Source organism: Styela clava, chromosome 15 (assembly GCF_964204865.1).
Source record: "Styela clava chromosome 15, kaStyClav1.hap1.2, whole genome shotgun sequence".
NCBI classification, from domain to species: Eukaryota; Metazoa; Chordata; class Ascidiacea; order Stolidobranchia; family Styelidae; genus Styela; species Styela clava.
Genome location: NC_135264.1, coordinates 14,123,321 through 14,146,488, shown reverse-complemented (window position 1 = coordinate 14,146,488; position 23,168 = coordinate 14,123,321). Strand labels below are relative to the sequence as shown.

Below are 23,168 nucleotides of genomic sequence, written 5' to 3'. Positions count from 1 at the left end.
ATTTTTTTTTATAGATATAAATTTGAAAGTGGAAATAATGAGCTTTGACAATCGCTGTGTCGGTCTATTCTTGTGACAGTCATGGTACGCAATATTGATGAAGTCGTGAAACTTTTTAATTCTGCTTCGTTAAAAAACATCTACGTAGAATAGAATCCCACAAAGCGGCGGTTATTGAATTAGCTTAAAAATTGTGTGGAAAAGCAAAAACCTGCAAGTACAGCCAGACACTAATTTGGTCAAAACCGGTCAGAACGTGAACTAAAAGTTTTAAACTAACCGAGTCAGTTGGATCGCCCCTAAATTGCCGTTACGATAATGGTTTTTTAAACTAGAAACTAGTGTTGGACTAGCCAAATTTATTTAACCAAAGTTTTATTTTAGAAGGTTGAGAACACAAACAGTTATTGAAGAATTATTCAATATAATTCTTAAACGAAGTAGCGCTATTACGCTGGAAAGTAGCGATGGCAAGGGTTTCTGTAGCATTTTGTTATTATTCTGAAGCAATCCTTTTGACATGCTTTGATGAAATATTTTTTGCATTTTTATATAAAGTTACACTGAATTAAATTACCTAACTTACTTACTGAATATAAGTTTGAAATTATCAATGGCGTGCTCGATAGAAAATGCGTACGTGACTTACGAGAATCCTTGCGCCACGATTGCAATACAAGATAGAACGTTGCCCGAGCCAGAAGACATTTATCACAACGTAGATCCACGTATGTTTTAATAAGGGCTTTCTAGAAGTGTGTGTACCAATATGGAAGTAACTAATTATGTTCACCTACTTTACATCAAGTTGTGTAAAGGGACTGAAATCTATGGGTAGGGGGTATATTCACTTGGCTAACACAGACAGTCTCCGAACTCGTAATAAAATTAAATTAAGGAAAATCGGAATAAAATTATGGCCTAACCCTAACCTGGTACACACACTACAGAAGTACCTTAATCACTAGCAATTTTACCAATAATGTTTTGAGTAAATAATTTATCTGAGACAAATGGGCCGTTTCAAATTGTAACTGGGTGGGAATGACCTAATGACGGCCATGATGGAAATGGTGTGATTAGTAGTAATCAGTATTTTAGTTTCCACCATACTGAAAAATGCACTTTCAATGAATAAGGGAAAAAACAGGCACCATCGATTAAGTCTAACTGTAAATAAAACAAGGAAGACCATCATAGAAACATCAAAAGCATTGCGTTAAAAATCACTTTTGTAAGCAATAGCGATTAAGAAACACCAACGTGGAGTGCCCTTCTACCCCAATGCGTATATTAGGATAAGGATTTACATATTTATCGCGAAGGAGATGAAAGTCGACACGATGGTATAATCATATGGCAAACCACGGCCTGTCGTCCGATTACCAGTCCATGTCGGGTATGGGATTAGTTAGACAGTTATTTGTTTTCAGAAGCATAGACTTGATGGCAGCGGAAGCCGTAACCGGAGTCCAGCAGACCTCTCGCACATAATTGAACCCCGCATGGGATGCGAACCCAAACAGGGTAATCAGAAGTGCAGTGGCGGGCGTTTTCCCAACGCTTAGCACGATGCGCTACACCTCCAAGCCCTAATTCCGTTTTTCGTTAAATGAGGTTCACGTGACTGTTTGCGCATTGGGTTACCAACCAACTCTCATTTTTTCATAGATCCACAAAACAACGATCCCGTGGTCACAATTCAAGGTGCGCCATCGTTGACAACGAAGAAAAAACAAGGAATTTCGAAACAAATTCTTGTGCTTGTCGGGGTGTTTGCGTTGTTACTGATATTAGCGATAGGCTCTCTTGTTCTAGTAATACAGGTAACTTAACATCATTGGACAGGAAATGTATCTATTAATTGTTTTGATAACTTGATTGCTTACAAGTACGCGAGAAAAATTCAATTTTAAAATGGTGAGAATCACAAAAAACGTTGTCGACCACTGGTATGTAAAATACTCATAACAAGAAGATGAGGAATTTGCCATTTTTAAATAACTAGAATAATACCGAAGATATTAATTTCAAGTTTTCCTTTCTATTAACAATGCTTATCTTCTGTTGCAGGCGACCACGAAGCTCGAACAAGCAAAATCAGGTGATTAGATTATTTTTCTGACTTTATATTTATTTTACCATAATAGTTTGTTATTCGGCAGTGTGGAGTAATTGCTATTACCCCTAATCTGTGCTAAACGTGCGTTGGGGAATCTTGCGTCGGTGACTCGAATGGAGTTGGTTTCGAGTCACTAATAATCGGAGGATGTCTCAAACTCAACTAGCACCTAATGAAATTCAACAAAGTGTTTGACTCGATCTCTAGACTCGCTCAACTCCTGACTCGATTTCCCTCCTGACTCGGGTTTATGAACCCCAAACTGCTAAATACGCAGATTCTTTTTAATAAATCATATCCCATGGGAGGGGGGGGGGGGTAAATATGTTCGATATGGTTGCTGGACTTCTCGCCTCCGTATGGTGGTTCACGCAATCGGCTTCCTCCACCATCAAGCCCATACATCTGAAATATCGTCTTATCGACTTTCCGCTACCCGGGAATCTATATGTAGATATCATAACCATATTATTATTTTTTATCAAGGTTCATTTTATTTTTTACAGTTGTGCGCCTTTTTGGCTCTTTGTCTAAAGATAGTGGGACTGTTGGAATCTTCAAATATGGAGAGTGGGGAACAGTCTGTGACGACAGTTGGGATATCAACGACGCAAATGTGATTTGCCGCATGCTCGGATTTAATCGTGCAACTGCAGCCCTGGGAAGAGCGAAGTACGGACAAGGGACTGGGTCGATTTTTATGGACAATGTTAATTGCATTGGAACTGAAGACAATATATGGTCATGCCCGCATATTGATGAACGCAAAGAAAATTGCGATCACAGCGAGGATGCCGGTGTAGCATGCGTTTAAGAAATAGGTTACATACTTTGATGGCCGAGCAAACTGAAAATGTTTTTAACCATATTATTCAAATTATTTCTCGTTACATAATGCTACGCAGTTTCTTTTCTGTTTGTAATTTCTTTTTTTTTAGTTAGGATGTTTTGTAACGTGTTTATTTATCTCTAAGAAATTTCAGAACTTCGATGAAGGTAAAATTTGATTCCATATTTATCACCGAGTATCTGAACCAATGAAATAAATTGATCATATATAACAACCCTTTGTCTGGCTTATGTCTGATATGTTCAAAATGTTTATTCATCTCAATAATTAGAGGTTATGAGATATGGCACAATTAGAACTTTATTTTAACTAAAAGCACAATTAACCTCCTTTAACTCTAACTGGGTTTCCCTTGAGAACTTCTCACGTGCGCAATTTCGATATATATATATATTAGAGCAGTTCAGGTTATTGTGCTGGATTTTCAATATCACGTGAGGATGTTATGAACGTTTTGCCTTTAGTCAATGCCTAGATGCAGTGCCGTATCTATAGGATATGGCATCGATAACAGGCGCCAAGGCGCAGATTGGACAGAGGCACAAGAAGGGCGAAAAGTTTCAATCGTTAAATGTTTCAATAAAATAATTTTGAATTGAAAATGATTGAAACTCGTATTCTTACATAAATAATAACGTACAATTCAACAACAATTGAAAATCACTAGTCAACGATCAATAGAGCACATCTTTGAAATTTGCTGTGTGTGCCAATAATTCAGGGTTGTCCAAAACGAATCGAATATTTGAATATCAAAGTATTCGAATACTTAATCGGCTAATTTTCGAATAATAGTCATTTTTCGCCGTCAGCACAGAATCTTCAAACGAGTTTTTGCGCTTTGTCACGTATTGTAAAGACGACGATGGCAGGAATCATGAAGAAGAAAGAGTGGAAATATTACATGAAGGAAAGTTGGCAACGATTTGTCACCATGGATGGGGTGCGAGAGATGCAAATGTTACGTGCAAAATGCTGGGATATGATGAGGGGAGAAAAGTAGTTACATAAACTTACTCTTAATTATTAATAGCTCGTTAATTATACGACATAATTCATTCAAAATCAATAGGCTTCTGGTCCGAAATATGATGAATGGACATGTGAAATTGGAGCAGATTCAACCTCGCTTTCGTGAGATATCGCGTGCATCTAACAGACAAATACTTATCAACATACTTACCGATCAAGATCGATAAGTAATAATATATTGTAACGATTGGATTTGTTATATTTGATAGATTTAGGAAAAGCTAGGAGAAGAACTTTCACGCACCTTATTAAGTTATTTTATGGTATTTTAAGATGGTAGTTAAGATTTTTTTTCAAATATATAAATTTCATATGCAAGCGGAGAAGAGAAAATACATTAATAACATAACGGACCACTATCCATCTTTCTGTACATTGGTAGTTACTATAATTTAATGTCTATATATATCGCATAATTATTATAATTTGATTTGAGTCGTGTGGCATGTACAGATTTCGATGGTGTACACATATCTCTACCTTGAACGAAATTAACACACGAAGTGAGTGCATGCTGTCTTGCTTAGAGTAAGCCTATTCGTCGCATAAAATCGAACAAGGGTAATAACGAGAAATATCGGCCAGAGACCGAAGACTTATCGATCGAAAGTTCGGAGATCCCCCAAGACAGCGCTCCTACTCCGTAGTGACATCTTGTGTCCCATCGCTGATTAAGTAATAACTCGCTAATTATACGACATAATTCATCCAAAATCAATGAGCTTCTGGTCCGACATATGATGAATGCACATGCAAAATCTGGAGCAGATTCAATCTCGTTTTCGTGAGATATCGCGTGCATCTAACAGACAGACAGAATAACAGTTAAAAATCACTAGTCAACGATCGATAGGGCTCATATTTGAAATTTGCCGTGTGTGCCAATAATTCAGGGTTGTCCGAAACGAATCGAATATCAAACTAATCGAATACTTAATCGGCTAATTTTCGAATAATAGTCATTTTTCGCCGTCAGCACAGGAATCTTCAAACGAGTTTTTGCGCTTTGTCACGTATTGTAAAGACCGACATATGATGAATGCACATGCAAAATCTGGAGCAGATTCAATTTCGCTTTCGTGAGATATCGCGTGCATCTAACAGACAGACAGACAAACACCTATCAACATACTTACCGATTAAAATCGATAAGTAATAATATGTGCTACCGACGAAATACCAATGTTGTAAAATACCCGGGTTGTATACGCATAAGCGTTTACTGCAAGGTATGACTTTTACAAAAATCAACCTGAACTAACACCCTTGCCTGTTTATACGGAAGCTGATTAGAGGTTATAGGTTACCGGTTCAAATAATGAAAAGTAGAGGAAATCGGAGCAGCACTGAATAGTGACAAGAACTGTACTCGCTTATTTTCTTAAGTAAAATGCAATTTTATGTATACCAGGCTGGTGAGTTCAGGTCGCTTTATTACTAGTCTATTCATATTATATCCTTGCAATAGTTCATTACGTGAAAACGATAAAATGTGAACCGTTACAAAAGAGCAGGCCACCGGATGCCGAGGTGTTTAATTATTCGAGAGAGAATTTAATATTGGTTAAAGATTTTCAATCGTTTCTATGCAATAGCTGTCAGTTTTAGTGCTGCACAGGAGTCGATGAAATTTTTGTGTTGCAGTTTCCTATAATCAAAAAATTTGACGAATTTCTAATTGTTTATTCGAAATTCTTGATTAGGGCTGGGCATTTTCGAATATATATATGATGATTTCAGAATCGAATCGAATCTCGAATACTTGATATAGATAAATAGCTGTATTGACTATTTTATTATAATGTGTCCTCCAGTCAAATAAATTAGTGAAACTATCACTCACACAGTTCGATGACTGTTCCCACGCAGCGAGAAACACGTTTCATCAATAACTCAGTCGGAAGAAAAGAGTAATATATATATATGTCAGAATTTTAAAAACTTGATATGAATAAAAAAAAAATGTTGAATTCACCTTAAACTGCGGGAAGGATAAAAACAAGATGGCGACGATTCGAATAATTTAAAATTAGATTTGAAGTATCCCGCCCTAGTCTTGATTCGAATTTCCTACGTTTTGTGTCAGTTACTATCTACTGTTTTTGATCGTTGTTATAGGACAGCCGTGTGTTTTCAGTCACGAGCTGCAGTCGATACAATTTTTAATCGAAGGCATTGGGTAATTTCTAACTGTTTATATCAGGGGTTCTCAACCTGGGGTTCGCGAGCCCCCAGGGGTTCACGTGAAGATCTCTAGGGGTATTTGGATGGCAATAGAGTATTTGTTTGTTGCTGTTTTTTAATATCCTTTATTACTACACCAAGAAATTGCGTGTCCATTGAAACTAGATGCCATTTGTAACATAGATTTTCCCTGATCTTCCGTTGTTGTGTTTATGACGCAACACTGTGAAACTCACGGCTTTGCAGGCAAACTGTGAAATCTCTAAAGATAGCATGCTGCCAGCATTGGAGAAAGTGGAAGAGTTTTTGAGAATTCATTATTTAGGCGAGGGACAAGGACAAAAATATCATAACGAAGATTTAATTTAGTTACATCTGGTCAATAAATTGTTGTTGCAACAAATTCAGAGTCAATATATCACAACTTTGTTCGATGTCCGATTACAGTGGGTTCGCGTTGATTGTTTCGTGACTCGGGGGGTACTTGACAGAAAAAAGTTTGAGAACCCCTGGTTTATATAAAAGTCTTGACTCGATTTTCCACGTCTCGTGTCAACCGCTATCAATAATAACCCGTAACCTACATAAGACGTGAGTGGTTTAATATAATTATTTTGTCAGAGGTTGGAGAGAGAGAAAAAAATTATTTTTTCGTCAAACCAGAAAAAATAAGGATGATACAAACAATAATAATAAAACAACACATATATATATATATAATACAGTTTTCGGTAGATGATAGGATGATAACAATACGACCATTTGCGCTCATTCGATTCAGTTACCACCCAATGCAATTACTAGAATAAATTGAGACGAGAATTGAAGGCTTGGTATTTTGCTTTCAATAAGCCAAACTTGATAATGAATTTTACTGAATATTCATTACTGAATTATTAACATTATTTTACTGAGCATTCTACTTTTGCATTCAGATGTATTTCTCTTATACTGTGTAGGTTGTTCAATCTTATTATGGCTTTATATATGACTCCAGATGAAAACCCAGTATTTCTGAATGTAAGGGAAAGTGAGGCGTACCAAGAGTATGATTACAGAGAGTTTGGTTTGGACCGAATGCTGAAAAACCAGGTTATTTTTCCGTTCATGAATCTGTGGGTCCAAAAGCAATTTCCTCATTTACTGCGTCGGGCGAAAATGGTGCGTGATAATTGAATTTGTTTTTAAATTTATATATACAGCTAGAAAATCAGAAAAATTTCGAAAGTCAGATGAGATCACGAATAAAATGCGTATAGGTATAGATTAAATTGGAACGATACCCCACCTTCAACCTTTAAAACGCAACACGATCTTGGCCTTGTAGGTTAAAACACTGCTCTGCAGTGCACAGTGTAAAAGTTATTCTTGGTGAAAATAAAAAGCTGCTCGACAAATTTTCTGTTTTTCTAGCGACTATATATATATATACTAATTTTATCTCTCAGCAGTTTGTTTCACACATATTTCATCTCTGACCTGTTTCGCTACAGTATATATTGTTTTTGCTTTTAAAAAAGCTCAATTATATTCTGCCTTGCGGGTATTTTGTAAGAGGAATGTTATAGTCTTATTATTCCAAAATTAAAGAAGAATAAGAAATTTGTTTAGGCGTTGAATTAGGCAAGACAGCGGGCATTCTTGGTTCCGAGACTCTCTATCGGAGTCAAAGTTTTTAAATGAAAATGCTTGATGAGTCACGACACCCATCATTTATTTTTGTTTCCTAATTTTTTATATATATATAAATATTTTTGATTTATATTTTCACATTATATTAGCCAAAACAAACACGCCATCTCGATAATACGTCAACAAACATCGCCATAAAATGTAGCACTGAAACGTTTAGCGTCACAAATGTATAAAAATATGGAAAGGAACAACCAGAGGCAATGAAAAAGAAGTTTGAAAGTAATCTAATATTTTCTTTTATTTTACCGGATATTGAAGAAACTTCAGTAAAGCAAACAAGAATCACATCAAATAACGATAAGCCATCCACTACGCTAGTCACTACCGTGTTGTTTGCAATATTGTTGGCTGTATTATTCGTTGGACTCGGATGCGTGGTTTTCTTTCTAGCACAGGTGACAATTTCTTATCCAGAAATATATATAGCAAAATTGTATGCAGTATACTGCATAGCAAGTCAAAACATGTCAAGTTTTTTGATGGTGTATACGTATAGTCTTAGGTATATATATATATACGGCCTGTTCACATAAACACAAATATAAACTTTTAAGCAACCGTATCCGTAATATAATATTCTAGCAGAAACTCTTAGTTCATTCACAAAAATCTTCGTTCGAACAAATATTAATTTTCGGATCAATCTCTATTGAATAAGCCTTCGACAAAACTTGGAGATATAGGCTCTCTCGTTCTAGCAATACAGGTAACTCAACATTATTGGGCATAATCTATAAATTTCTTTGGTAACTTGATTGCATACGCGAGAGAATTTCAGTTTTAAAAATGTGAGAAATACCAAAAAGGTTGTCGAACACCATTCTGTTCAATACTCATAACAAAATAATTAGGAATTTATCATTTTCAAATAACTATAATAGAATATATGGATTTTAAATTTTCATTTACAATGCTTATTTTCCTTTCCAGGCAATCACAAGGCTTGATGAGGCGAAATCAGGTGATTAGATTCTCATTCTTGAAATAGACTCGACTTTACATTGACAGTACTATGATAGGTTATAATTTGGCACGAGTATAAGGTCAGTGAGGAGAACGATGGGCATTTCGAATCAAATAGTAAATTATTCGAATCGGTTAAAAAAATGTTCGAATCGCCGCCATTTTGTTTTCTTTTTCTGTCTGCAATAGGTCGAGATGAAAATTCCCCAATTGCATTGGATATGCAATCCCGACTCTTTTCTTCCTAGTGATAAAACATATTTGTTATTGTATGTGGAAGCTTAGCATACTGTATGAGTGAAGAATTCTATGTTTTAATTTAAGTAATTCATGTTTGAGGAGACCCAATAAAAAGCCTCACACTAGAGATGTACCGATACCACTTTTGTCGCCGATAACGATACCGATCCGATACCAGCTAAAAACGCCGATACCGATACGCCGATACTACAGAAAGGCCGATATTACCGATACCGATACTATGTAATTATTACTTAATTAAGGGTGCTGTGTACGGCAGACGGGTTAAAACAATGGAAGAGGGATAAGCACCGACAAAAAGAAGGCCTACTTATAACCGTCGAGGATGTTTTTTTACTTTACTATTTTATAATATTTTACAATTACTATCATATATTTTGAGACAGTCTAGGACTAGGCGGTCATGTCAATATATCTATAAAGAAATTGTGTAGTAAAAAAAATTAAAAATAATACCTGCGTAGAGGAATTATTGTGTCGGAATTTAGTTTATCGATGTCGACAGACTAAATGACACTCGTACTCGTACGACAAACAGTCAGAATTTATACCCGTGCCAAAAGTCTATGTGCCGTTAATAAGGACACTAATTCCACTGTATGATTTAAAAAATGGGCGCCTAGTTGCTTTTGTTATATGCTGTGTTGATATATTTCTTCGTTATTACTATGTAATATTAAAAATGTCAATATAAAAATTTGGCAACGAAAATAACCAAATTAGTTGGGCTAGTTTGGCTGATAAATAGCTAAAAACAATCCTATGCTCTCGCGTGGGTGGGGACATGTATGGCTCATAGCGCACGATCTATCCAGACAAAAAATAAATTAAAAAGTAGTATTCCAACTAATCTTTTAAAACATTCTGGGCCATATCAAAAAGATAAATATATCGGAAATATCGGCCTTAATCTAACCGATACCGATACATAGCCGATACCGAAACAATGACCGATATTCCCGATACCGATATCCGATACATCGGTACATCTCTACCACACACAATTACATATCTCCCAAGTATTCGAGATTCAATATGAAAAAAATATTTGATTCTGAAATAATCAGGTATTCTAAACTTACTACTACCCCGAAGCTACGCCAAATGTGCACTGAAGAGGCATTAAAGGCAGTGTGGACTGTGGAGTAATTACTCTCTCTTACCCATAATCTATTCTAAATGTGCGTTGGGGAGTATTGCATCGTTGACTCGACTGGAGTTGGTCTCGAGGCACTAATATTCGGAGACTCGAGTCATGTCCATGGACTGACTCAATTCGCCGATATAAAATTTAACAGGGCGATTACCTCGATATAAAGCAGGGGTGGCCAAGGTTTTTGGACCAGGGGCAAAAAATTTTGCCCACTCAGACTGGCGGGCCATGTAAGTGTGACGTAAAAAGTTACATTTTATGCACAATATTTACAGTGTTGGAAAAGCAAAGGAATAAATAAGCTCGTGCCAAAACTAAATCTAATCGCAATTTCAACAAATTCCTTGAGCTATTTTTCAGTTGGAACATCAAAATTTGATTCCACCTTGGTTGTAGCAGCATCAGGCGGGCCAGATCAAATTTCCCAACGGGCCGGATATGGCCCGCGGGCCGTAGTTTTCCCATGTCAGATCTAGAGCATCACGAGACTTGATTTGACTAATGATTAGGCTTGATAGACTTCTACCCCGAACTGTTAAATATGCCGATTCTTTTCAACAAATCACATGAACTCATTTGATTTTTCATATTGCCTTCTTGAAAATAGTCAACCCCCAACACGAGGAAGACTTGCAGAAAACAGCTCAACGACAACTCAACTTTTCCAACGAAATTGAAGCGTTGGCCGCCACTGATCAAAAATTACAGGAAACAGCTAACAAAAATTTAAACAAAATTGATGCATTGACCGCCACTGATAAAAAATTTCAACAAAAAGCTCAAAACCTCTCTCAGGAAATCGAGTCAATGAATGTCGCCAATTCTGACCTGAAAGAAGACCTACAGCAAACTGTTTATAACTTGAACTTGGCCGATTCTGAGTTAGAAAAGTCAATACAAGAAGATGTGAAGAAGATATCCCTTGATATCAACCAGCTTGAAGGCAATGTCAGAGATTTCAATAAATCACTAGACAGTTTGAAGAAACCGGTGTTCATAAATGGTAAGGGATTTTAAAAATTGTTAAAAGAAATACTAATAACTAAATATTCATGACAGAATTGAACCGGCAATATGGCATGAACTCCGGTTCGAATACCGTGGAGTGTATATGTTTCATAGGATTGCTGGACTCCCTGCGTCCGTATGGTGGTTCACGCAATAGAATTCCTCCACCATCAAACTCTTGCATCTGAAACAAATAACTAGCTAACAAATCCCATACTAGACATAGACTGGTAACCGTACAAGAGGCCGTAGTTCGCCATATGATCAAAACGTCTTATCTACTTTCCTCTACCTGGGAATCTATATGTAAATATCCTAACCATATTATTATTTTTCATTTTATTTTTTCACAGTTGTGCGTCTTCTTGGCTCTTCGTTTAAAAATAATGGAACTGTTGGCATCTTCAAATATGGAGAGTGGGGAACAGTCTGTGACGACAGTTGGGATATCAACGACGCAAATGTGATATGCCGCATGCTGGGGTTTAATCGTGCAACTGCAGCCCTGGAGAGAGCGAAGTACGGACAAGGGACTGGGTCGATTTTTATGGACGATGTTAATTGCATTGGAACAGAAGACAATATATGGTCATGCCCGCATATCGATGAACGCAAAGAAAATTGTGGACACGCCGAGGATGCCGGTGTAGAATGCGTTTGAGAAATAGGTTACGTACTTTGATGGCCGAGGAAACTTAAAATGTTTTCAACATAAAATTCAAACTTTCAAGTTTCTTTTTTGTTTGTAATTCCTTTTTTGCTAGTTACGGTATTTTGTAACGTGTTTATTTATCCCTGAGCCATTTCAGAACTTTGATAAAAGACAAACCCTTGTTTGGCTTGTGTCGAATATGTATAACAATGTTTATTCATCTCAATAATTAGAAGTTATGGGATATGACACAATTTGAACTTTATTTTAACTAAAAGCACAATTAGGCGACTTGTTCTATACTGCTCAGGGCCGTATTTCTCGGCATCTCTCTCTACTAGAAATCGGACACGATATAAAAGTATATTTGAAACTTCAACGACAAACTTTTAACTCTAACTGGGTTTCCCTTGAGAACTTCTCACGTGCACAATTTCGATATATAATATTAGAGCGCAGTCCAGATAATTGTGCTGAGTTTTCAATATCAAGTGAAGCTATTATGAACGTTTTACCTTTAGTCAATGCTTAGATGCAGGGCCATATCTATAGGGTATGGCGCCAAGGCGCAGATTGGTCAGGGTCGCAAGAAGGGCAAAAAGTTTCAATTGTTGAATGTTTCAATAAAATATTTTCTAATTGGAAATAACTGAAACTCATTTTCTTACATAAATAATAATTACGTACAATTCCACAACAGTCGTTGAAAATCATCAGTCAACGATCAATAGTGCGCATGTTTGAAATTTGCTGTGTGCACAAATAATTCAGGGTTGTCCAAAACGAATCGAATATTTGAATATCAAAGTATATACCTTATCCACTAATTTTCGAATAATAGCCATTTTTCGCTGTTAGGACAGGTGATCTTTAATTAAACGAATTTTTGCGCATTATCACGTATTATAATGAGGATGAGCTCTTTGATTATTTATCTTCTGTGCGAGCGTGCGGAACATATTGTTGAGACACCTTTGCATGATTGTGTGGTGGACATCGCCGCCATTTCCCTTCTAATTTACATCTTCATTCCCACAACGCCCAAAAATTGTTAGGATACTAAAAAAATGGCCACAAGTCGGAAAACAAGTTGATTCATTAGGAAAAATAATTTATACTTTTTCACGCTTCTTGGCAAATAATGATATTATGTAAAATGAAGATGTTTGAAAAGTCGAAAAGTGTCAAATATTAAAATAGCAGTTTACTATGTGAATATCTGGTAACACGGTGCAAGGACAGGACACTCGCGGGCCGCCAAATCAAAGAATCAATCGTTACACAACACACTTGCGGATTTCTGATGACCACACGAGAATCTACACACAGTTTTTGCTAACAAACGAAGACGTCTAAATTGAGTGTTATATTTGCGTTATAGTATTTTTGTTTATTCATTTCCAGTGGCTATCTCAACGTTTAAACGGGCATAATGTGCAAATATGTCGCAGGAATATCGAGTTTAGGTGGGCGGTTTCTAAAAATTCGAAACTTCAATACAAGTATTTAATAAAGTAACATTACAAAAATTTCTGGACGGATGTATATACTAATTTGAATATGTAGCAATGCCATTAATTAATTTTAACATAATTATTGACGTTTACGAAGTGACGACATTTCCGAAATCTTATTTAATGCAAACATAACACTACAAACATAAAAGGACAACGAGTCCCGGAGAAAGTACCAAAGATATTGTCGACATTTTATTTTACGTTGGCGATAAAGACGATCAGAGCCAGCAAAGAAAGCAGCAGAAAGCAATCAGAATGATAATAATTTGCAATTTCAGGCTCCAAATTCATTCCTATACTTGCGCCCAGCGTTCGTCCCCAATGATCGCACAATATCTTTCGAGTTCGTAGATTAGAAAACACAGTTCTGCGAGAAATAATAAAAAAACTAGAAATGCCCACCAAATGCAAGACTTGACACATACGTAATAAAAAGAACCGACATTTGGATGTAGACAAATGGCAGGCATAATTACACCAAAATCACGAAACACACTTAAGCCTATATAACATAGTAAAAATTTTAAAAGTTTGGTTTCAAGATTTATTGGACGTGGTTGAGCAGGCTTGAGTCGTATCCCATGCATACACTACCAAAATATTCCGTCATAAATCATATTTCTCTGATTTTTAAACAGGTTGTTTTGAAATCTATAGTTATTTATATATATCAGAGAATTGGAAAATTGTAACAGTTTACAATCAACTCTTTGCAAATTGAGTTGTTTGACCCTGCCTCGATTGTCCGCCTATTATTTCACCATACTCGGGGCATCAATTGTTCTTATGACACATTTTAACTTCTGAGTCTGCTTTAACACCTGAAATAAAAAAATTTGGGGGTCGTATTGGTAATGCTACGCTCGCGTTACCAATAACACGAAGGTTATATGTAAAGCACATCGTCGTTTATAAAATGTAGTTTCCTATATATTGGAACATATGAATCATTCAAGTGGAAGGCTATTCATTGAATCTAGTTCGTTAGATCTATGCTGATCGACCAAAACAGATCGCAGTGACATGGACGTAATATGATTTTCACTTTGTCATCGATTTAATTGTTCATTTGTGACTAAGACGATTCAAGTCATGCTTACACAAATTTCCGACAGCAGTGACATGCAATAAATAGGTCTATTAGTTATTTGGGAAAATGCAATTTTGAAAATGATTAGACAAGGTTCTCGTTGGTGATTTGAGATATGCATATGGCCGAGTCGTATGCCTCGAAATTCTTTGGCAGAAAATTCCTTTGCGTGAATTCTTACCTAAAATTAATCAGGCATTTGACAAAAATCTCAGAAACTATATTGAGTTAACGATATTGAATTTTATGTAACTTTCAACGGTTCCTCAATAAATATAAAATGAATGGAAAATCCTTCCTCTCCCTATATATATATACAAATACTTGTTTTTCGGGATTGTGATACAAAAAGATTGCTTATTTTTAAATTTTATTATTGTTCAAAAGCTAATCAAAAAATTGAAAAAATATTGCTTGCAAATCGAGACAAGATATTTGTGGGGTTTTCTAACAAAGTATTCGAAAATTAGCTGTGGCATTTGAGTTTAAGTTAAGGAGGAAGTGTATATGAATATCACGAGCAGAAAGACAATAAGACGTCCCAACAATATGGTGAACTACAGCCTATAGACCGATAGCAGGAATGTCAGGTTAAGGAAATGTCCAATTCGTCCAACAATAGTATGAAACGTTGAATCAGTTTGTGAATGTTTGCTTCGAGGAAGTTTTATCGTTTATTGAGCACAAAATAGACGTATAGATCGTTTTAGTATTACGTTATTGCAGGTTAATTATATTCTTTCTCTTGTTGTTGTGGGGAAATCACCTTTTTCTCAAATTCCTGGACCAATTGCTTTGTAATTTTCAGTGGTTAAAGATTGTTGTTATCGCTAGAAGACTTATTATTAGACTCGCTTATTTATTTCAAAAATTTCTGTGAGCTCTTCGAGATTTGTTTTGTTGTATGTGATGATGTCATCATATTAAAAATTGCGCAACCTGTGGTGATTCCGTGTTCGCGCTCATTGCGATGTGGTCAGTCGAAGTCGCGAAGACCACGATTCAGTACACGGTACTGTGAAAGAATATATACCCGTATTCATTCGTTTCGGCCTTCGTGTCTATCTATCTGAATATTGCCCTATTGCTTGGAATTTGGAGTCAGAATCTGGAGACGGTTAAAATTGACAATAGACTCCGGGTTGAAATAAATTTGAACCGAACTCGAATTTGATAGTAATTTTGACTCCAGCTCCGAACTACCGATAAAATCAAATCTTGATAACAAAAACTTTGGCGTATTCAGACCTTCTATAATAAATTGAAGAACGTTCAGTAATCTAAATTTTTTCTCGAGCTTCCGTAGGGAATTCTGATTCAATTATCACACTCAAAATTTTGAAGATTAGACTCAAACAAATCCCAAAATTTTAAATGCAACGAGTTCGAAAAAAAAACGACTGCGACTCCAGTAATAACCCTTCTTCACCCCTCCCTATAGAACAAATCAATTCAAGATTTTGCAATCAATATTTGAGCTATATGCTGGATACTAAATGTGCTAACCTATTTAAAGTGTAATAAATACTTGCACCGAACGAAATGCATTCATTGCGAAGTTCTTACGATATATATATATAATAATAAAAAAATTAACTTTCAACTTTCATATACCTCTATTTGCGAAGGACAACAAATAGGAAATAATAGCTATGGCTTACGAATGTCCGATAGTCAGATTTCATCCAAATGCTGGGAGTGAAAATATGGCGTTTGGGTCTCAACAACAAGACGAACCATTCCAAGATCCGATTTACGTAAACACCGTTCCTGGTGTTATACAAATGGAGGAAAATATTGAAACAGGTAAAATTGTTATTGAACACGTGTACATTTGAATCGTTTTTTTTTTTAATCTTGTAATTGTTGTTGTGGTTGTTAGGGTCGCTAATGATGGTCTAATTTTAAATTTTGAAAGTTTAAAGATGCAAGGAGCCGCTAAAAAGCTGTTACTTATTTTTTTTTAATTTTTCCAGAGTCCCATAGTCCGATGTTTTACTCAAAATTGTGCCCTTACTGAAACGCGACTCCAGTGTCCGTACATTTGAGCATTGCTCATTTGTTCATTATTAATTAGGGAGATGTGCAACCTGCGACCCGCGGGCCAAATGCGGCCCGCAAAAAAAATTGTGCGTTCCGCCGGTGAGTGCCAATTTTGAATAGTCTGCGGCCCGCGAAACAAGTTTCAAATTTAGTTTGATCTAGCGAGTAATTCCAATCTTTTTGCGTTGCAAAGTCTATACCAAGCTCTAATTTAATATCTAAGCCTATGACGTTACAATGTTATTACATATCGGTAAGTATGTTGATAGGTATTTGTCTGTCTGTTTGTTTGTCTGTCTGTTAGATGCACGCGATATCTCACGAAAGCGATATTGAATCTGCTCCAGATTTTGCATGTGCATTCATCATATGTCGTACCAGAAGCCTATTGATTTTGGATGAACTATGTCGGATAATTAGCGAGTTATTAATTAATTAGTGATGGGACACAAGGTGTCACTATGAATAGGAGCGCTGTTTTGGGGGATTCCCTAACTTTCGATCGATAAGTCTTCGGTCTCTTGCCGATATTCTCGTTTTGTTCTTGCAACTATTAGAAAGCTTATCTCAAATAAAGGTCCGCGCCTTTTTACCCAGTCATTTGTATCTAGCCCGCCTGTATTAAAGGTTGCACACCCGTGGGGTAGTGGAATGAGTGTAAGTTAGGTAAAGTCAAAATTGTGATTTCACACTACACATTTCACACAAGCCACTAATAAATCATATCTAAAATAACCCAGATTTCAATCAAAAATTGGAAACAAAATTTACAGACTCTAGATTCCACTTCAAAAAAGGGCAAGAGGGGAAACTCAGTGTTTAAAATCACAGGCGCTGCGAAACTTTGATTTGCTAGTGGTAATTTTCCCAACCTTGTTAGGTACAGTTGCCGTTGCAGAGAGTAAGGAAGTTAAATCAAGTGGAAAAAGATCAAATATTGGGAAAACCGTGGGATTCTTGATTCTTATGTCGCTGTTATTTGTTTGCCTTATATGCATCACTATCTTCTTGGTTCAGGTATCATTATTAATATTTTAATAATATTTAACTTGTTTTGTTGTAGCAACTTGGTAGTATTGAATTATTTTTGTCAAGCTAGCACAAAAGCTAAAACAATGTCGATGGGAAAGACCGTGCTGTAAATAGATATTTGAAATCTAACTCTTGCGACATCCGCATGGTGACGTCATAATATAGAGTTAGTAATACGTTGACGGAAGTCAGCAGATACGTATAATAGAAACTTCCCAACTACAAAGAATTACCATACTTGTATATTCCCTGTTTAAAATTTGTATATTTTACTTGTATTAATATGTAAATAGAATGAAAATGCTTTTCGTTTAGAATCATTCTATCGTTCTTATTTTCGGAGTTAGCTGCCGACTGTAGTGACTCCTATTGGTGTGTGTGGTGGGACTACACGAAATTAAAAATATTTTGCCTAAAGTTCAATTTGCTGCTTCAATAAGCAAATCCTTTAATTTACAGTCAATTACTCAAGTTCATAAACAAAGACTCGACACAAAACATTAGTGAATCTTATTTTTTTTTTTGCACAGGCGACAACTAAACTTGAAGATGCAAACGAAGGTTAGCTTATATTGCGCCTATTTTCATTATATGCGTTAGTATGATTCCACAAAGATGGCTCTTAGTAATCAGTGAATAATGTGAAAAATATAGCCCGCCCGAAGATCTAGAATCGTATATTTAAAAACACGGATAAACGTTCTGGAAAATCACACTTGACTTCAAAATCCTAGTCCTTTAAAAACTTCGATCTTCTAAATCCAAAAAAACTAAACCCCCATTTAGCGTGTGCGAGCTCCTTTGATTGTGAATGCTTAGAAACTCATTTGAATTCCTACTTCGATTACCACTGTTTGTCTAAAATGACTACCCCGAGAGTTTCAAAACGCGTTCCTGCGATCTCTGATGATTATATATATTATGATGTCCATGAAGTCTCAAAAATTTTAAAATTGCAAATGGAATATATCGATATCATATATTGTTTTGACCCTCGCTTAAACAATTACTGATTATAAAACAAAAAACCTGTTTTAAGATATATTGAGAACCGACTTCATGACAAAATTGAAATTGTAAAGGGACTGTATTTCTTTGATAATCTCAATTTGGATTCCAATCGTTATTAGGAATTTAAGTGTATTTCAATTAATTGCAATTAAGCGAAATTCAATTGTGCAACTCTACAATATTGAAACATTTGGCATCACAGATATTGTGTGTTTATTGTCCTCTGCGGAAGTCAGCGGAGTTTATTCCGCTAAAGTACTCTTTGATAGTACTGAAACAAAAATCCATATGATTGAACCGCCTTTCCTCTGTCCGTGTTAAATATGGAATTCGGCGCTCCAGTAGTGTGTGTACCAATATGGCGGGGGGAATGAAACCCACTTGGCTAACACAGACAGTCCTCGAACTCGTAATAGAACTGAAATAAAGAAAATCGGAATAAAATTATGCCCTAACCCTAGCCTGGTACACACAAAAAATTCTTATTCTATATTATGTTAAGCGATTATCCATTTATAAAAAAGTTTCCGATATTATAATATTTTGTTTAGAAATCATGATCTTACAAAACATCACCAGCGAACAAAAGAAGGAAACGATTTCCTCAAAGCAACTACTCGATCGCATTCAAAGTCAGGCCATGAACATTCAACGATTGTCTCTAAGAGACGAAATGATTGCAAAGGGTTTAGCAGATTTAAATGATAAACGAGGTAAGACAATCATTATCGAATCTATAGTAAACATAAGAAAAGCTCTCGAATTGCAAATGACGTAATATGTATGTTTTATTTGATGAATAAAAAAAAATCATCAAAATGGCTTCGAAATATCTATGCAAATAAAAGCTTCGATTGCACCCATTTGCAGACATGGCCTATTTTTATCCTCAGCGCAATGGCATATCTACGTGACGCCCATGCCAATGCCGCCCCCTTGATCGTTGGCTGACAATTTTTAACGACTGTTGTTGAATTGGGATACTTGTACGGTATTATTTGAGTGAAAATACGGGTTAATTAATTCAAATTTCACGAACCCATTTAACGTTTGTTTTCAATTAACAGTAAATTCTCAGAAAAATTTGATCGGCTTGATTAAGAATTCCGGAGAACAAGTTGCGAAGAACATATCCTTCATGCAACAAACGATCGGTGAGTTCCTTATATTACGCCATAATTATCATCTTTAGGAAATAATAAAGATACGTGGGAATGGGTATCACCATATTCATTTTTGAAACTAGAACGCATAGACTTATATGTCGGAGAAATGTCAAGACGTACGCAATCACGGGGGATGTTTGGGCGGGCCTTTCCACAGCCACCCCAAACACAGGAATTCACAAGCACTTTTGATAATCGCCGTGAATTTAAAAAGTATTACACAAAAAGCTTAACACTGACTGAAAGTTTTATTAATATTTATTCACGCTGCTAGAGTCACGATCACGACTGTACCGATACCGTTTTTTCACCGATACCAATACTAAGAAAAGACGGCAATACCGATACCTTAAAAAGCCGATATTATGATACCGAAGTCAACTCGAAGAACAGACGTGACTGCCGGTGTCCCAAATCCGCACAAGACTATTTCTTATGCCAGATTCTACGAACCAACCATTTAACGTTTGCTTTCAATTAACAGTGAATTCTCAGATAAATTTGACTGACCTGATTAAGAATTCCGAAGAACTAGTTCTAGAACTAGCAATGAACATCTCCTCCATGCAACAAACGATCGGTGAGTTACTTATGTTACGTCATAATGTAAAATCGATATTTATGAATCGGTACATAAATGGCGAGTCGCTGGACTCCCTTCTGACGGTTTATGGGATATATATTAATTAGATGAGTAAACCCTTGTAACTCTGCACGTATGCACAGATTGTCAATTTAATTGAGATAACACGGATGATAAGAGCTGAAAACAAGTAAGAATAATAGGCATCCGTTCTTGATAGATCCCGTGTACAAATTTAAAACAGCAGTACAGCATCATACTTTGTATTATGCGAAACGAGGATTTGGGCGGCATGCATTATGAAGCCATAATCAATGGCGACAATATTTCATTAAATCTGTGTTAAACATGAGTATATAAACTTGAGCTTCAATATAATCGGATTCGATACAAACTGCAATTTGAAAACATTATCAGGTTCTGAATTGTAATAAAACACCACGATGCCGCGACGTCATCCTTAACAATAAGCCTCCTGTCAAAACTAAATTTAACCGAAATCTCAACAAATTCCTTGAGCTATTTTTAGCTAAAACATCAAAATTAGACTTTAGTTTGGTTGTGGCAGCATCAGACGGGTCAGATTGAATTACTCAACGGGCGGGAGTTGGCCTGCGGGCCATACTTTGCCTATCTCTGGTCTATAGTCATGGCAACTATAGTGAGGGGAACGCAATTTACTCGTGTAAGCCAAAAGAAGCGTTTGTTAAATACGTAAATAATATCATCTTGTGTAGCTACGTCACTGCCCTGCTACCAAAACATATGTCACGCGAGCCCCTCCTAACGGCTATGAGCCTTGAAACTATTTTCATCAGTTGTCAATAATATTAGTATTATGTAAGTTTTTTAACTCGCAATGCTGAATTGGCAAAATTTTCGACGCTCCAGAAGTATGTGTACCAAAATGGAGGTAACTATTTTTTTCGCCTATTATCCATCGAGTTGTGTAAAGGGACTGAACCCTTTGGGCATGGGGTATTCACTTGGCTAACACAGACAGTCACCGAACTCGTAATAGAACTAAAATACGGAAAATGGTAAAGAAAATTATGCCCTAACCCTAAAACATGGTACACATACTACGGGAGTAACAAATTTTCATATGGACAAACATTTTTTTGCAAGTCAATTCCAAAATAATCTCAAACAGATTTTTTTATTGCTGTAATGATGACTAGCATTGAATTTGATATCAAAATATAATTACAACACTAAAATTGATTATTATATTTGACAGAGACTTTAGAACTCAATGTGGGTATCAGGCTTATCGGTGGCAGCAATCCCAAAGAAGGGAGAGTAGAAATACTACATGAAGGAAAGTGGGGAACGATTTGTCATCATGCATGGGATATAAAGGATGCAAATGTAACGTGCAAAATGCTGGGATATGATGAGGCAAAGAAAGCCTACACAAACTCTCACTTTGGCAAAGGTTCAGGAAAACTATGGCTCGATCATGTTAGTTGTACAGGAACCGAAGATAATATCGGACAGTGCAACCATAAAGGTTGGGGAGTTTTGAATCCGGGATCAGACCATTGCATACCCCATCACGAAGATGCAGGCGTAGCTTGCCTTTAAAAACATAAAATTGCCATAAACATTCAAACCTTGCTGTAATCTTATCAGAGTTTTCAATTTTTTTTTGTAAACAACATGTTCGTGGTTAAATGGCTGGCATTTGTGGTTGCTGCTGGACAGTTAATTGCAGCCTATACCACAATACCCTGTTTCTGGAACAGCAGGATGAATGATCGAAATAGTATTGTCTGTATAACCTTGATGGTAAAAAAATACATTCTTGAACTATTCATAATACGATCCCTAGTTGATAAAAACTTACTACCACGACTACGGCAAAATTTTTACCAAATCTCAAACACAATAATATTTTAGTTTCGTACATTCCCACAGTTGTGGCTTTCGATTTAAAATAATAAAATGTTAAATATAAACACTCAAGATTAAGTTGATTGCTCGTCTTCGTATAAAATATCATTTCTCCTAACCCTTTATAAAATGAACATGAATCGTCGGATTGCTATATAATGAAGCCCTCTTATGGTCTGTCTTCGAAGAAAAACCTGTCGCATCCGGATAAAATGTACATAGAAGCTAATGAAAACGCCACCCTGAGCATTAATATAGAAAACTGAAGAGGCAAGTTCTCCGAATAAACTGTTATTGTCAAAATAACCAATTCGAGGTCTTCTCTAATATACGGAAATTTCTAACAACTTACTTTCGAGTTTGCATAGAAATGGAATTTTCGGTGCCACTTTGGTATGTGATCTCACTTGCTTAACGCGATCTCGATCTCATGAAGACATTATCATACAATTCGGTACCTAACCCTAACTAAAATCACCGAGATCCCACGATCTCTGAGATAACATGCCAAAGTAGTACCCATTTTTCGAAACTACGACAACCGATTTGTAACAGTTGGAAGAGAACAAATTTCTAACGCGCGTGTGGTTCTCAACACACAATAAGCGCCGGAAACCTGATGACCAACGACTAATATAAACACTGATATATATTACTATTATTTTTATCTCATTATTAATTGTTACTATCGTGTATATATTTGTGTATATTAGTCACTTTCAATATGCCATCTTTATGTAAAGTGCCTGCATTGAATAAAATAAAAAAAAATTTCAGCAGGGATTTGGAATCGGAGAAATGTTATCCCCGACTCCAAATTCTAGTTATTTGAAAAAAAAATTCCGGTTTACAAAAATTTCGATTTTGATTCCGGATTGGAGAAAATTTTGAAACTGACTTCGGTTGCGAG

General features: G+C 36.1%; 3 protein-coding genes across 6 annotated transcripts in view; 2 read left to right on the top strand and 1 right to left on the bottom strand.

Moving 5' to 3' along the window:
* Nucleotides 1-23,168, bottom strand: part of LOC120333743 (pseudouridylate synthase TRUB2, mitochondrial-like) — a 61,937-nt gene that overhangs the window by 21,703 nt on the left and 17,066 nt on the right. The window lies entirely within an intron of this gene.
* LOC144411846 (scavenger receptor cysteine-rich domain-containing protein DMBT1-like) lies at nt 483-12,030 on the top strand. The gene is made up of 6 exons (XM_078109467.1): nt 483-728; nt 1,672-1,826; nt 2,074-2,104; nt 2,629-2,934; nt 10,868-11,263; nt 11,622-12,030. Exons 1-6 carry the CDS (start codon nt 614-616, stop codon nt 11,927-11,929), a joined length of 1,311 nt encoding a protein of 436 aa, XP_077965593.1. The 5' UTR covers nt 483-613; the 3' UTR covers nt 11,930-12,030.
* LOC120334494 (uncharacterized) lies at nt 16,159-23,048 on the top strand. Of its 3 annotated transcripts, none has more exons than XM_078120560.1 (7): nt 16,159-16,333; nt 17,457-17,587; nt 18,133-18,163; nt 19,165-19,326; nt 19,681-19,767; nt 20,264-20,359; nt 21,603-23,048. In XM_078120560.1, exons 1-7 carry the CDS (start codon nt 16,180-16,182, stop codon nt 21,947-21,949), a joined length of 1,008 nt encoding a protein of 335 aa, XP_077976686.1. In that variant the 5' UTR covers nt 16,159-16,179; the 3' UTR covers nt 21,950-23,048. The 3 variants fall into 3 exon arrangements, with proteins under 3 accessions (XP_077976686.1, XP_077976685.1, XP_077976687.1); XM_078120559.1 differs by having other exon boundaries at nt 17,451-17,587; XM_078120561.1 differs by lacking the exons at nt 17,457-17,587; nt 18,133-18,163.

Coding starts and splice junctions, on each gene's coding strand:
- LOC144411846 (XM_078109467.1), top strand. CDS start 614: ATGGCGTGCTCGATAGAAAATGCGTACGTGACTTACGAGAATCCTTGC. Junction 729..1,671: donor TTATCACAACGTAGATCCAC/GTATGTTTTAAT, acceptor ATTTTTTCATAG/ATCCACAAAACAACGATCCC. Junction 11,264..11,621: donor GAAACCGGTGTTCATAAATG/GTAAGGGATTTT, acceptor ATTTTTTCACAG/TTGTGCGTCTTCTTGGCTCT.
- LOC120334494 (XM_078120559.1), top strand. CDS start 16,180: ATGGCTTACGAATGTCCGATAGTCAGATTTCATCCAAATGCTGGGAGT. Junction 18,164..19,164: donor ACTTGAAGATGCAAACGAAG/GTTAGCTTATAT, acceptor TATTTTGTTTAG/AAATCATGATCTTACAAAAC. Junction 20,360..21,602: donor CTCCATGCAACAAACGATCG/GTGAGTTACTTA, acceptor TATATTTGACAG/AGACTTTAGAACTCAATGTG.